Source organism: Xiphophorus maculatus, chromosome 20 (assembly GCF_002775205.1).
Source record: "Xiphophorus maculatus strain JP 163 A chromosome 20, X_maculatus-5.0-male, whole genome shotgun sequence".
Lineage (NCBI taxonomy): Eukaryota > Metazoa > Chordata > Actinopteri > Cyprinodontiformes > Poeciliidae > Xiphophorus > Xiphophorus maculatus.
Window position 1 is genome coordinate 2,955,030 of NC_036462.1, and position 14,297 is coordinate 2,969,326.

The following is a 14,297-nucleotide window of genomic DNA, read 5'->3' on the forward strand; positions in this document are numbered from 1 at the left end:
ACGTGGCAGAAGTCCATGCTCCTCTTTTCTGGCTCTGCTTCAAACTGAGACTGGTGCTTTCTCTCCATCTTTAACTCCCACAGTAAACTCCAAGTGCTCTCCTAGTTTTATCTCATAGTCAACCTTTAAAAAGATGTAAAGGTTCATGAAACTATGAATCTGGAATTGAAAAAGCAAAGCTGCAAAGTGAAAGATTAAACAACCAACAGAGCCATAAATTTTCTGTTAATAATTACTGACAGCACAACTAAATAGGCCCTGAATGAGGATTAGCTACGGGATGAGGGATAAGATCGTCTCTTTATGTTACTGAATCACTTTGTCACACTTTGGTCTGACAAATCTGTTCATTTCACACTGTGGCTAGGCAGAGAAAAGGTCAAACCCAGAAGAGAAAAGACAACAAAAAGCAGCAACTGATCACATTTCACACACATGAAAAGATCCACAAGTCCTGGTCAAACTACCAATTACTCTCTAGCTAAGATTTCTCAATATTTGCCCGGGATCAGATACAAATACTAAAAGGTGAGTTGACAAAACAGACATTTCTAACCTTAAATTATAAAATAAACATTCACCCTGAAGTGAACCAAGACTTTAGCTAGTGACAGGACGTTGTAGGTAGATAAACATTGGCTCTGTTGAGCTGAGCAGTGATGTAAAGGATAAATATCTACAGCAAAGTGACACTGATCAATGAGTGTCAATGCTTAATAAGCAGAAAGCAAGATCAGCATTTTGATGCATTTTCCCTCTTAATGACAACAGATGACTGTCTGAGACAAGTTCAAGGAGGATTTGTTTGAAAATGAATCCATCAGAGTTCAGAAAGTTCTGCTTACTGAAGTATTGGATAAATTCAGAAACATTTCATTCAAGTAAACAGGGGTAAAAAAATATTTAAAAAGACCTTTTGAGATCATGGTGCAATGCTTTCTTTTTAATTAATCCAACACTTTTTAAAGGTTGACTATGAGATAAAACTACAGTAGGAGAGCACTTGGAGTTTACTGTGGGAGTTAAAGATGGAGAGAAAGCACCAGTCTCAGTTTGAAGCAGAGCCAGAAAAGAGGAGCATGGACTTCTGCCACGTCTCCAAAAGAGCCTGTTGGAAGCTGCTGGCAAACAGAACCGGCGTTTATCAGTGAACATATTCCTGCACCAGGGTGTAGCCGAGTGTGAACGCAAGCCCATCCCCATTATCTGGTTCCATAACAACTCTGGAGTAAATTCATTTTACTCCCAAATGTCCATTTCTCAGCTTAAAACCAGGAATCTGTTGGAAATGCAAACCACAAACCACATGAATTATTAACATGTCGTCACATTGTACTGCCCAATGATCCCACACTGTTAAGGATTGACTTGGATCTGTTTTAAGAATCACAATATGCTTCAAATTTTCTTTTGTACTGTACATTTTTTCTGTCTGTTAATGGAAACAAATGAAAATGGCTGATCTTCAAATGTTAATTATTACACTAATACACTTTTATCAGTGTCGAATATTTCATTCAGTTATCAAACCAAATACCAAAAATATCCAAACTAGCAGGACAAATATCAAGGCTCAAGTCGGTGTCCTAAAGAGACATTTTTTCCACTAAATAAAACATATCTAGAATCTTTCAAAAGGACGTAAACATCCACGGTTTAAAAGTTAATGGGGCGTGCTGTGGTGGCGCAGGGGGTTAGCACGCCCCACGTTTGGAGGCCTTAGTCCTCGACGCGGACGTCGCTGGTTTGACTCCCGGCGACCTTTGCCGCATGTCTTCCCCCTGTCCTCGCCCTCTGTCCTGTCTGCCTACTGTCGCAAAAAATACGAGCCGCAAGCGCCGCAAAAACTCTTCGGAGAAAAAATGGGGGAAAAAAAGTTAATGTACAATTAAATGAGTTACAATTTTAATTTGATTTTAGAGATTTTGGCCAAAGGAAAACATCAAGGCAAGGCATGCTTCTCTTTTTTTAAAGCAAAACGTTCCACGTAAGATGAAGGATTAAAAGTTTGCAATCCAACAAAAGAGAAAATAAAAAATCCCTTTTCTAAGCGTTTGTTTGATATTGAAATTTCAAACTTAACTAAGAAAAGTACTCAACAACATTTTTGATACTGTAGAAACATTTTTATGAAGGAGCAGAATCTTTTCTAGTCAAGAGCAAAAAAAATCTGATTAATTAGCATATGACAAAATCTGAGCCTCTTTAATCAGGACGAAACCAACAAGCAACTGGGAATTCACCATTAATTATTAAATATTACTTCCCTGCTTGGTAAAACACAACACTGATAACTAAATAATAATGCTACAAAATGTAAATAGTTGCAGGGTATTATTGTCTTGTGTTGTAAATTTAAGCATACAGTTTCTTATTTTGCCTTCATTTATATATATTTTTAAAATTGCACCGATTGCCGTTTTCCGGTCGATGAATCTTTAAAAAAATCTGACCTGCTGATTATGATTTTGTCAGATTCAAGTTTTTTTTCTGCAAAGTCACTAAGTACAGTGACACGCAGTGTAAAAGAAGGATCTGGACCATGCAGATAGATTCAGCAGCAGCTGTGTATAATTTCTGTCTTTCTGATAATTCTGCTGAATATTCTCTTCAGTGATCAACAGCAATGCAATGCAATTTGACTACTAAACATAAAAATGATGTAAAACACCAGTTGGCTTTGTAGTCCAGTGAGGTGTGCTCGGAGTAAGGCAGACGATGTCAACAGCATCACCTTCCTGTGTGAGGAAGTGTTGAAAAGCTGCCTGTGTGAGTTAAATCACAACACGGTTTACCCTACAGGCTCACCGGCAGACGACAGTTAAAATCAAATCAACAGCAAAACTTGGATAAGTTTGTTTTTTTCCCAGGTTCCTGAGATGCTCATGCTGACTCAGCCTCCTGCATTAATCTCAGGTAAAAATAGAGCTGCAGCAGAAAGAGTGATGCAACACACGCAGTAGTAGATGAGCATTTTAATCGCGTCGTTCTGAAAATTATTAATGAGGTTAAGCATGAATAAGTGATGCCTGTCTTCAGCGCTGCCTGCTAAACAATAAAAAACATATCAGAGTTGGTCTGAACAACAATCTTCACTTAGAAATAAAAAATAAATAATCAGTACGAATGATTAATTACTGTAGCACAAATGACTATCCTACCTAATACTGCGTACACTGATGACAGATGAATGCATTAATGCAGCTCCAGAACTATGTATACATTGGCTGCCGTATATATACAGTTACACAACTGAACTGTACTAATTCCAGAAAAATATAACCAGTTACACTTAGACAACATTTGCATTGTATATTTGTGGCAAGACGACAGTCAACTGAAAGAAATGTTTACAGCGTAAACAAGAACCTGAGTCATTCAAAGCAATTTAGCAGCAGTTTCTGTCATGTTTTCTTGCATATTAGCAACAAGTTTTAAGTTCAAAGTTCAAATCTTGCAGCTTCAGTATGGGTCTACTGTGTGATTTATTACTAGAAGTAATTATTTGCTGCTACAACTGAAAGCTGTGAGGTTGGTAGGACCAGCGTAACCCTGCAGTGATCCGATAGGTCGTTCTTATTTCACCTCGTTAGCAGAGCTTCACTTCCAGCAGCAGGTCAGTTTGATTCCAGGGTTCCTGAACATGTAAACACAAAAACCCCTTTAGATTAAGTCCTTTTGTTTCATATTAAAGTAGAAAAACACTTGAGGTGGTGATGAATTTGTGGGAGACAATTCCACTGTAGGCAGATTTTAAGTGTGAAATGTGTAAGTAACAGAAATGGGGAAGGAGGAGGAGAAAAAAAATCATTTCATATCTTCACTGAACTAAAAGAAAAAAATCTGCAAACCAACAATAAAACGGTTCCGTGTTGTACTGCTGGTAGTGTTTCCGTCACTGACTGTATTCAGATGTGACTGAGAACCAACAGCCTTCCTGCAGCATTTGGGGATTTATACCCAAACTACCTCTACATCTGCAACGTAAATACCCATGATGCAGCAGTCAACATCTACACTGGCCACATTAAACCCATGAACGCTAAAAAGATGGGTTGTGTTTTTAAATCACACCCCCAATTAAACGTTTACACTCATGCATGAAAATGGCTGGAAACAGATGTGCAATTATACAACCGTCCATCTTTGAAAAGCAGAAATAGAGCCTCCTGCACAGCCAGCAAGAATGTAGCAGGTGGTTTCTGGATGGTAAATCTGCAACAAAACACTTGCCTTCTCCCTACAGCAGTAAAACCAGCTGACCAAACGGGCTGGGATTCGCTGGGGTTGGTAGGCGACGGGCAGTGCCTGCTGACTTGTGAAAGATTTTTAAAATGACTCATTTTTCAAACACCAAAATATAAGTAAATCCCAAAAAACACCTGGGTGTTTTTTTAAGTCCTATTTTTGTAAGAAGAAAAGATCCAGAGAGAAGTACAAAAACATGCAAAATGTGAATTTTGCATAATGGGTCCCCTTTAAAGCTGTCAAATTCAAAGCAAAGTTTCTCAGACATTCATCTTAATTGATCCTCAGTAAGTCTGTGCTCAGAAAAAAACTAAAGTCACTGGGAGTGGAGAATCTGCTCTTCTCAGAGTAAAACAGTGCACACCCAAAGCCAACAACGATCAAATGAGTCATCTACTATTAGGGTGAGGGTGCGCATGTGTGGACGTGTGTGTGCTTTTGTGTGTGTGTGCTTTTGTGTGTGTGTGTGTGTGTGTGTGTGTGTGTGTGTGTGTGTGTGTGTGTGTGTGTGTGTTGTATGTCCTCATTTTTAGCCAACAAGTAGACCGACAATAACGTGATTTCTCACCCGCCACAAACATCACCTGATGTGCCTCGGAGACAAAATATCCAGGAAAATACGGTTTAACAGGCGGCAGACCTCATACCTTTAACATTCGTTGATGTTTTTTCATTTTTATGATGAGCGTGGTTAGGAAGAAACTTTCAACACCACAAACTCTCTTCTGGGAATTAAAATTTGGTTTCTGGGCCATCTGCAACTGCAATCAAAATCTGCTTTTAATCATTTATAAAACACGGCTAAATACACCAAAACATTTTTTTTCCAAACAAGCTACCCCAAAATGTGAATCATTTTTTTCACGTGTAACGTCAAACGTGTAAACAAACCTGCAAAATCCTTTTAATTTCTGGATATTCTATAATTTACAAACAACATTCTTACAAAGAGCCTAGCTACTTTATCTGTTCATTTAAATTATTTTATGCTTAGTTTACTGTATAGAAGGTAAATGAAGGTTGTAACTTATTTATTTATTATTTTATTTTATTTTTTTTTTGGACAGCTGGTAATTCTGGCTTGACAATTTTGGGTCAATGTGACAAAAAGTTTGGACACCCCTGCACTACAGGTGTTAGCTGTCCAAACCAAGAGCATTAAACCCTTTCTAATAATTCTGCAAGTGTCTGGGATTGTCCTGCTTTTTTCCACTTCTCAGTAGCAATTTCTACAGAACTGCCCACTTATGAAACAGAGGATAACAGGAGAATCCAGCTTCATGTTACAGATGTTGAAACTGCTGTCCACATGACTGCACAGTCTTAAAAAAAGGAAGCTTAATTCATCAATTCCCTTTAACATGCAATCTTCAGCTGCTGTAATGTCGACATAACCGAAATAATAATTAACTTGCGACTGAAAGCCACAGCTTGGCAGGAAGCTTTGTCTTCTGCAAGCAGAAGTTAATTGTTGCAGTTACCACACACAGTTCTGACGTGACACAGCTACCTGCTGCTGAGGATAAACCCGGTCTGGCCTGGTCAGCTGGACCGTGTTACGGTTCACTGCAGGGAGGGATGGACGACGCGCTGCAGCTGTATGGCGTTAGTAATACAGGTTTCTACTTGTTCAGGCTTTCCTCTGAGAAGCTAATTAACATGAAGGCTGGTTTTTGGCAGCTGATGATGATGATGATGGAGGTGAAGGACTCGACTTTCAGGACTCTCCTCAAACCCTTTTCAAGCTCAGAGTCAGATCAGGTCCAATATTTGTAGACAAAACCCGGCTAATGGGGGAGCCATGTTGGGATGACTTCCTGAAGGTGGAGAAGGTTTTTAAAGAGACAGAGGCCCAATTTCAAGGCGTCAAAATAGGAAGTGAAATTTATTTTAAGAAAGCATTTTTAAAACAACTGAAAGTACCAGTTATTGATAATGCTATAAAATGGCACTATATGTCTGGAAAAATACAAAATACTGCCCATTTAAAATTATTTTATAGAATTTTTTTTTAAAAAAACAAGAAAACTTAAAAATGCAAATAGTTCAATTACCTTTTTAATTAAGGAAAATACGTCTGGGCCGCTGACTTTGCTCTCTGCTGGCTTAGTAGTTTAACTTTCCCTATTCTTAAGCTTTTGTTTAATATTTTAAAGCTCCATTTTGTAACTTATTGTTGATTATTAAGAGGAATATTGTCATAAAAAAGAAATATTTTATAAAAAAGTTGTTTCATATTTCCAACTTGAGATTGAAAGTGAAGTGTAACATAAAAAGTAGTGCCTACTAATGCATCAACTTAAGTTTGCTTTTATTTTTTAAAGTTAATGTTAAATTTTTATTATCTGTTTTTGCACTTTAAGCATTTTTTGTACTTCAAACTTATTTTCATTTTATTGTGTTTTAAGCAATAAAATGTTTTCAAAAAAAGGAACTGAATTGTTTATTTTCCCTTCATTTTCAAAGCAAAAGCTTTTACTAGCTTTAGGAGCTACCGCAAAAGGGAAGCATTTATTTATTCGATTAATTGTCAGAATAATTGATTGATTACTAAAATAATCGTATAGAAGAGCCCCATTCCAGACAAAGAAAGTTTTTCATCTTAAGTGCAATATATATGCATTTTTGTACAGTTTTGGTTTTAATCCCTGCTCTGATTGTGATGTTCTTTCAGCAAACTACATTTTTTGAGTCGGTGTACTCCAGTTAAAATTATTTGATTACTAAATTAGTTGACGGTTATTTCAATAATCGATTAATAATCTCCGTCCTACCCTAGATGTAAGCTCTCAATACATTTCATTCAGGAAAAAGCAACTTTTTAAAGTCAGAGAGGAAGAATTATGAAACAGGAAGTGACATCTTCGTTTAGATCTGCAGCATCTCATCTCATCTTCCTCAGAGATTCCCAAACTGGAGCTCCAGGCCCTGCAGCCTCCTTAGGTCTGATCTCTTATCATGATGGCCGCCGCCATTCAAAACATCGCTTCACTTTCTCCGTAAGTCTTTAACACATTCATCACACCAGCTGTTCTCATGTCAGTCAACGCCCTAGTTCACTGCCATAACACTTAAAAACATAATTAGATGTGTTGAGGTGAAATCAATCCAGCAGCCAAACAAACAAGACTCAGAAAAACAAAGTATTTTACCTTTCTGCTTTGGGTTGCGTGCTGATCGGAACAGCAAAGGTGAAAGTTTGATGCAAAGCAACCAACTTGGATCCAAAGGAATGACTCATTTTCAACCCAAAACTGCAGACTCATTCAACAAAACGTTTCTCTTATCACAAGAGGAAGCTGCGGTGATGAGGTTCAGGTTACGCAAGTAGACTCTGAATCCGAGAATGCGCGCGCTGGACTTTGTGTTGCCACACTTTTCATAATTTGCATGTTATGTCCTTTGAATTTATGGATTATTTTTATGGTACAACACCAAACAAATCAAAAACAAACACTCTTGAATGGAGCGCATTAAAAGGAGAGCCGTGTATTCAGACCTAACGGCTTGCAAAACAATTTGTTACATCAGTAACTGTGCATTATTACTGCTCACACAGAAATGTGGGCTAATCTAAACGGATACATTTATCAATATTTTTGCAATAATTCATGCATGTTTCTCCACAATACACCTCCAGATGACTCTGATTTCCAAAAAAGGGCCTGCAACAGCTCTTAATAAATTAAAAAGGAACTTGTTCAAAATTATAAATGCAGAAATAATAAATGTAGGTTTTTAGTCGGTTTTCTTTTTTTGTCCTGCAATATTTGCATTAAATTTTCACAAATTAATGACCCTAAAAGCATTAATTTGGGTAAAACACATTAACGTGTTTTAAGATCCGTTTTTCTTATTACGTTGGAATCTATGAGCTTTTTAAATAACATACTGTAAATTTCCATCCTCTTATGTTCATCTTTATTTTAAATCCTAAATGTAGAAATTAAATGTCTTTAAAATTTAAACAAAATGTCCTAAAGTAGATACTAAAGTTGGAAAAAATATTCTATAGAGAGTCACAAGTCCTGGTCATGGAAATTTTGATTTAAGTGGTCAAAAATATTTTTTATTCTGCTTAATTTTTTTGTAAAGTTATATTCTAAATGATTCTTTGATATTTTTTGAAGAAAAAGTCAGACAGCAAAGCCAACCTCATACTGGTAACTTACACTACAGAGTTTTAAGCACAACCCTCTTTTTGTTTAAACATAAACTGAATTTTAAATGTTTCGGAAATGTGTAAATAAATCTTTTATTTGTTTGCACTACGGTCTTCCCCTCCTGTTAGTCACCAATGATCTAAACAGAAACCGTAGACTGATTTAATAGAAAAAATAGTTTCTGAGAATCGTTTCTGAATCAATTCTAAAAATCCAAATTAAATCGCTAGACACTGAAAGATTTACATCTCTAGTTGATATTTCTCTAAAAAGCTGTTTTTTCAAAAACTTATGTGACATCTGCAGCTCTAAACATGTTGCATTTCTCTGTCCTGACAGCAAAATGGCTTGAAGTTATAAAGGTTCTTCCCGTTATTATCTTCTAAGGACACAAACTTTCCAGAAGCTTTGATTTAAGTGGAGCTGAATCAGACCCAGGTGTTGATTTCTCTACCAATTTGTGGTTATTTGATTTATTTTGCTTTAAATCCTTATAAGTCTTGGCATTTATTGGATTTAAAAGACAAAGAGGTACCGAGAAATAAAGGACAAAGCTCTCCAGCCGTTTACAGCCCCTTAAAGCCTCCGTGAACACGTGCTTACCTTTCCTTTATGCGTCATAAATTAACAGAGAGTGGGCTGCATCTGACTTAGGAGGTCTCCATAGTGAGCACACTATGGCTACTCAATCATTTACAGCCAGTCAGCGTCTGGCTTCGCTTCACTGACAATGAAGTGCATTAACACCCAAAACGGACTTATTCTTCAGGAATAAAAGAAATAAATGTTGAACATTAGATGCTGCTGGAGGTTAAAGACTCATCCAAACAAGTTCTGGTGAAGGACATGCGTGCAAACCTCACTGAATCGTTCAAGACCAATTAGAACCGTGGCGCTGGTATTTGGAGGAATGCATGTGTGTTTATCCCTGAAGAGAGGAAAGGATGACGCTACTCCTGTCGTTATAAATAGCTGATGCTCGCGTGCACGTGCACACACACACACACACACACACACACAGGGTATCGCAAAGTGTCTGCATGCCGCAGAACAGGGTAATCCTGATGCTTCTCGACTTGTTTAGCTGGTTCCTCAAAGAAACCACAAACTGATTCTCCATCACAAACATTAAACTAGAACTTGTCAGCAGAGAAACATTAAATACTGTAATATTAAATTGGAATTAGACAGGAGCTTTGTTAAGCTGTTGGGAAGCAGAACAAAGTCTAAAGAGATTACGTTAAACTTGATTAAACTCAGAGTTTCTCACATTTGGTTCACATATTTTTCTACTCATGAAACCAGTTAAACCTTCTATATTCTTACTGGAAGAGATCTCATACATCTGTATATATTCCAGTTATATTCTCATTCAGGCTGGCAAGCATTACTTTGGTCTTTTCTAAAGCTTTTTAAAGCAAACGCCCTTTGAAAAACAATATGTACATTTTCACTATTTTTTATGAACTGCTCCAGAGAAACATGGTCAAATCTGAGAAGTTATATGCAACTCAAAGCTTCACACCAGCTCAGTTGAATTGGCCTTACTTAATCAATTAGGATCTTAAGCAGCATTTGTGAGCAGCAGTTTCCATGCTCAGAGGGCGGATCAGGTCTGAATGGATTAATTTCAATCCCCAGCGTCATGATTGTTAAAGTAGAGTGGAATTAGAAAACAGGACAAGGATCGTATCCTTCAGCAGGTTCTGAGAGACTCGCAGTGTCTCAGGAGGCCGGCTAGTGCTGAATGGGTCGCTTCCCCTGCTTCTTCACATCATTAAATTCACACAACATGACTGCAGTTTAACACACGTTCAGCCGGTTAAACTGAGGAATCCGTCTTCGAAAGGAAAACTAGTGATAAACGTGACATTTATCTGAAATTCAGCAACCTGTGCTGCGGTGGTCGACCATGAATCACAGCTGTAGGCCTTGATGTCAAATTAAACATGTCACAATAAGTAATAAATCAATCAAAATGAGCTCCATAATTTCCATTCTGAGATTTTCAATTTTGTTTACAGTGACTTTATAAAGGATGAGGGTGATATGGACTTTGAGTTTTATCACAATATGTTTATGGTATTATTGTGATAATGATAAAAATGACAATAAAAACTATTATTTCTCTTTTAGGCTGACTGCTCCTGAAATCTATTCCATTTGTAATACAATCACATAAAAAAGTGTGATTTGCATCACTAACTACAAAAGATTTTCTAATAATTAATATTGAATGAAACTTTGATTGAACATTACATAAATAGTAAAACTATCCCAACAATGATATTATCATTATCATTATAAATTATCATCCCCAATATGATCAGTTTTGGGGATTTTAATCATCATTAATTGGAGTTCACTGTGACAACATTAAATCAGAATTTTTATCATACCAAGCAATTTATCACAATAAATGATAAACGATACAATAAATGCCAACCCATATTTCATAATTCATTTCTTTCATGGTTTAAGTTTTCGGTTTCATTTTTTGTTTTTGGTTGTTTTGTTTATTTTGGATATTTAAAATATTTTCCAGTTCCGGTGTTTAAGAAAAATGCTTTAGAAAAATAAAGTTTATTGATATTTGAGAGGAAAAACTTGCACTATTAATTCATTACCATTAGATTATTTGAAAATGGTCTCAAAAGAACAATATTATCCTTTATCACAATAATTTCTGGGACAATTAATTGTAGGGTTGGGCGATGTGAACTTAAAGTTTTACCACAATATTTTTGGTACTACTGTCATTTATTACTATTTATTACTTTTTTTAGGGGTGCACCAATTGCAGTTTTCTGATCACCGATCTTTCAAAAAGTTTAACCTGCCAATTCCAATTTTGGCCAATACCAATTTTTTATGAAATGTTGCTTAATATAGCAAGAAAGTTGTTGAGTTGGCAACGACAGTTAATTGTAAACCTGCAGACATGACTTGGTGGGCCAGTCTGTCAGCCAAACCTTTCTCACCGGAGAGCAAAAGAGGACAGTGGTGGATTCTTAGACCTTTGCCAAGCTAAATGAGATCGCTGGATTAGATTGGCTTCACATGTAAAAAATCGGCATATCACCGATCTCCCAAAATGAAGAAAATTGGCACCAATAAATCGGCTGGCTGATAATTCGGTGCACCCCTAACTTTTTTTATCCAACTACGCTTAAAAAAATTGCACTACAAACGCACACTGTTTTTGAGAAACACTAGTCACATAAAGAAATGTGGGTTTTGTCACTAAACTGCACACAGTAACCAAATTAACCATATGCTAAATTTATTTATATTTTTGATACTTTCATTAGAAAACCAGTGAAGAAAATAATAACCCCAACAATGTGGACAGTTTTGGGTGGTTCAAAAATCAATCATTGTAATTTATTGCAACAATGAAGAATCAAAATTCAGATGAAAAACAATATGATAAATGCCAACAGATCCTTCAGACTTAATTTCTTTCAGGGTGTTGGTTGATTATGGATTTTATTTCTGTTTTTTATCATTTTGGGATTTTTTGTTTATTTATTTTGGACATTTAAAATATCTTCCAGTTCCAGTGTCAAGTTTTCTTTACAAAAGTAAAGTTTATTGAGGGCAAAGTTGGGTTATGTCATCGCCATTATATTACTTGAAAATAACACTATTCTAGTTTATCGCAATAACTTCTGGGAGAATATATCGCAGCGCTTGGCGATAATAAAGTTTTACCACAATATTTTTGGTATCACATAATCATGCACTAAATTTATTGACATTTGTTGATGCTTTCAGTGAACAGTAAAAATAATAATCCCAATAATACTGACAGTATTGGTGTAAACATTGTCATTTGGCATATAACTTCTGGGACAATTAATCATCCTGCAAAACTTGTTATGAGCAATTATTTTCTCCATTGCTCCATATTAAAAACAGGATCTAATGAAGTATTCGTGCCACCAAATCAATCATAGATTCATGAGAAAGCCATGCTTTTTGTCAGTCATGGATTGAAAACGTGGCTGTCTCTTACCTTCCCGGTCTTGTGGTCGAACCACACAAGAGCATGATTCCTGGACAGCACCTTGCAGTCGAAGGTGGCGTTGTTCTGGGCCGGTCGGCAGCGAGCCACAGACCTTCCGATCTTGACCGGCTCGTCCAGGTACACATGCCGCTCCTGGAATGGGTGCGAGTTGGGTCGGCAGGTGAACACGGCCAGTGCTGAAGGCATTGATTTTGGCTTGAGTGTGTTACTCCAACCAGACACAATGGAGAGGTTTTCCTGATCCAGATTGGCAGGGTTTTGGTGCATCCCCCCTAAAAAAGAATAATCTACAATATCTGAGGCCTGTCTGCAGGCAGATCTCCGAGTTCTGTAATCTTCTAGGCACTAACTGATAAGCATTGTCCCCTGTACGCTCTCGGGACTGCACTTTGACTCAACTAGACTGCCCTTCGTTGGAGGAAAAGGAAAATAAAAAACAAACCAAACATGTATAAAAAGACAAGACATTCCTTTTTCAATGGCTCCCCACTAAAGCTACATAACGACGCTTAAATCTGACAGCAAACACTATGTACAGACCAAGGTGCCATGTGTCAAGACATACATGACTGATTATAGCACTGACAGCCTGGCAAACAGCCCCTCACGTCCATCAAACTATTCAAGCAGTGGAGCTGGGAAGTAAAACCATTCAAAGTTTATCTTTCGTCGCACAAAACAGCAGAAGTTCCTCCAAATAAATAAACCCACCTGTTTATTCCCTACATTTGCTGAACTATTGCGCCTTTTTTTCGAGCTGTGATGCGTTTACCTGCCGGCAGCAGGCTAACAACAAGCCGGTCCACACGCACTTTAATCGAGTGTCATTTGCTGTTCGTCTAAACGGCACATGATAATCGGGGTGACCTTGTTACCCTGATACAGGGAGCCTTATCTTGGCACCTCACGTCGGGTCACCACTCCCTCCACAGTGCACCTACGAGACCGCTAACAACACCTAGCAGAGCCGGAGAGCCAGAAACACTCCCGTGGGTCGGTTAAAGCAGTCCGATGGGAATTTATGCCTCAAAACACTCAACAGCCAATATTCAGGGGATTAGTAAGTCGTCTTTTACAGCAAAAACGCTTATCTCTAACTCTCGACCAACGTCTCTGGCGTTCAACCAGCTAGGCTAGGCTATGCTAGGCTAATGAGTACTTCCAAAGTTATCATTCAAGTCCTCCAATGTTTTCTCCCCACCCTTATCAACCAGTTCGCTTACCGAGTGGAAGCGATATGCCATACCTGTCTCCAGTAGCAAATAAAACCAGCAAGCCGAGGCGTCATTGGCTACAAACAGTCCCGCACCGCGAACGCAAGCGCAAAGGTGAGCTAGCTAGCAGCTAGCCGGCTAACTGACAGTCAGAGCGGAGAGAGACGCGGAAAAATCTGGGGAGTTTCTTCTTCACTGCGGCTCCCCGCGCATCACACTGCTGCTGTGCTTCGGGGGAACCTCACTGGAGGACGCTGGTTGCGCTGTCGTTCCCTGTATTAGTCCTAATCCAGTTTGCGGTGGTGGTGTTTTATTACAGCTGTTGGCTTCCGGCGGTTTTCTGGAGAGAATCTAGAAGAAGTTGTCCTCCTCCGCAAGTCCCTGCCGCCATACTGGAAGTAGAAAGCAGACAGGCGTGGTGCGTTCACTGACCTATAGGATTAACAAAACTCTCTGGTTACCTCATTAATAGATAGATAGACCAATAGATGAATATTTATTTCCGTGTTGTTTTTTTAACTGGTTAAATTTCCACTTTCTGTTTTTCTGTTTGTATGTTTTGAGTAGAGGTGGATAAAAAAAGTCGCATTTACTTGGATAAAAATAGAAATACACTTTTAGGAGTAGTTTTATAATTTACTG

At 37.8% G+C, this 14,297-nt stretch overlaps 1 protein-coding gene across 7 annotated transcripts in view; it reads right to left on the reverse strand.

Annotated features, from left to right (window-relative positions):
* slmap (sarcolemma associated protein) overlaps positions 1 to 14,073 on the reverse strand; it is a 59,595-nt gene extending 45,522 nt beyond the window's left edge. For 6 of the 7 annotated variants that reach the window (XM_023353461.1, XM_023353459.1, XM_014473553.2 and 3 more), the window contains exon 1: positions 12,430 to 14,073. In XM_023353461.1, the coding sequence (XP_023209229.1) occupies positions 12,430 to 12,708 (279 nt within the window). In that variant the 5' untranslated portion in view covers positions 12,709 to 14,073. The remainder of the gene's footprint in view (positions 1 to 12,429) is intronic. The other variant, XM_005811633.3, reaches the window with a different exon arrangement.
* Positions 14,074 to 14,297: the final 224 nt, after the last annotated feature.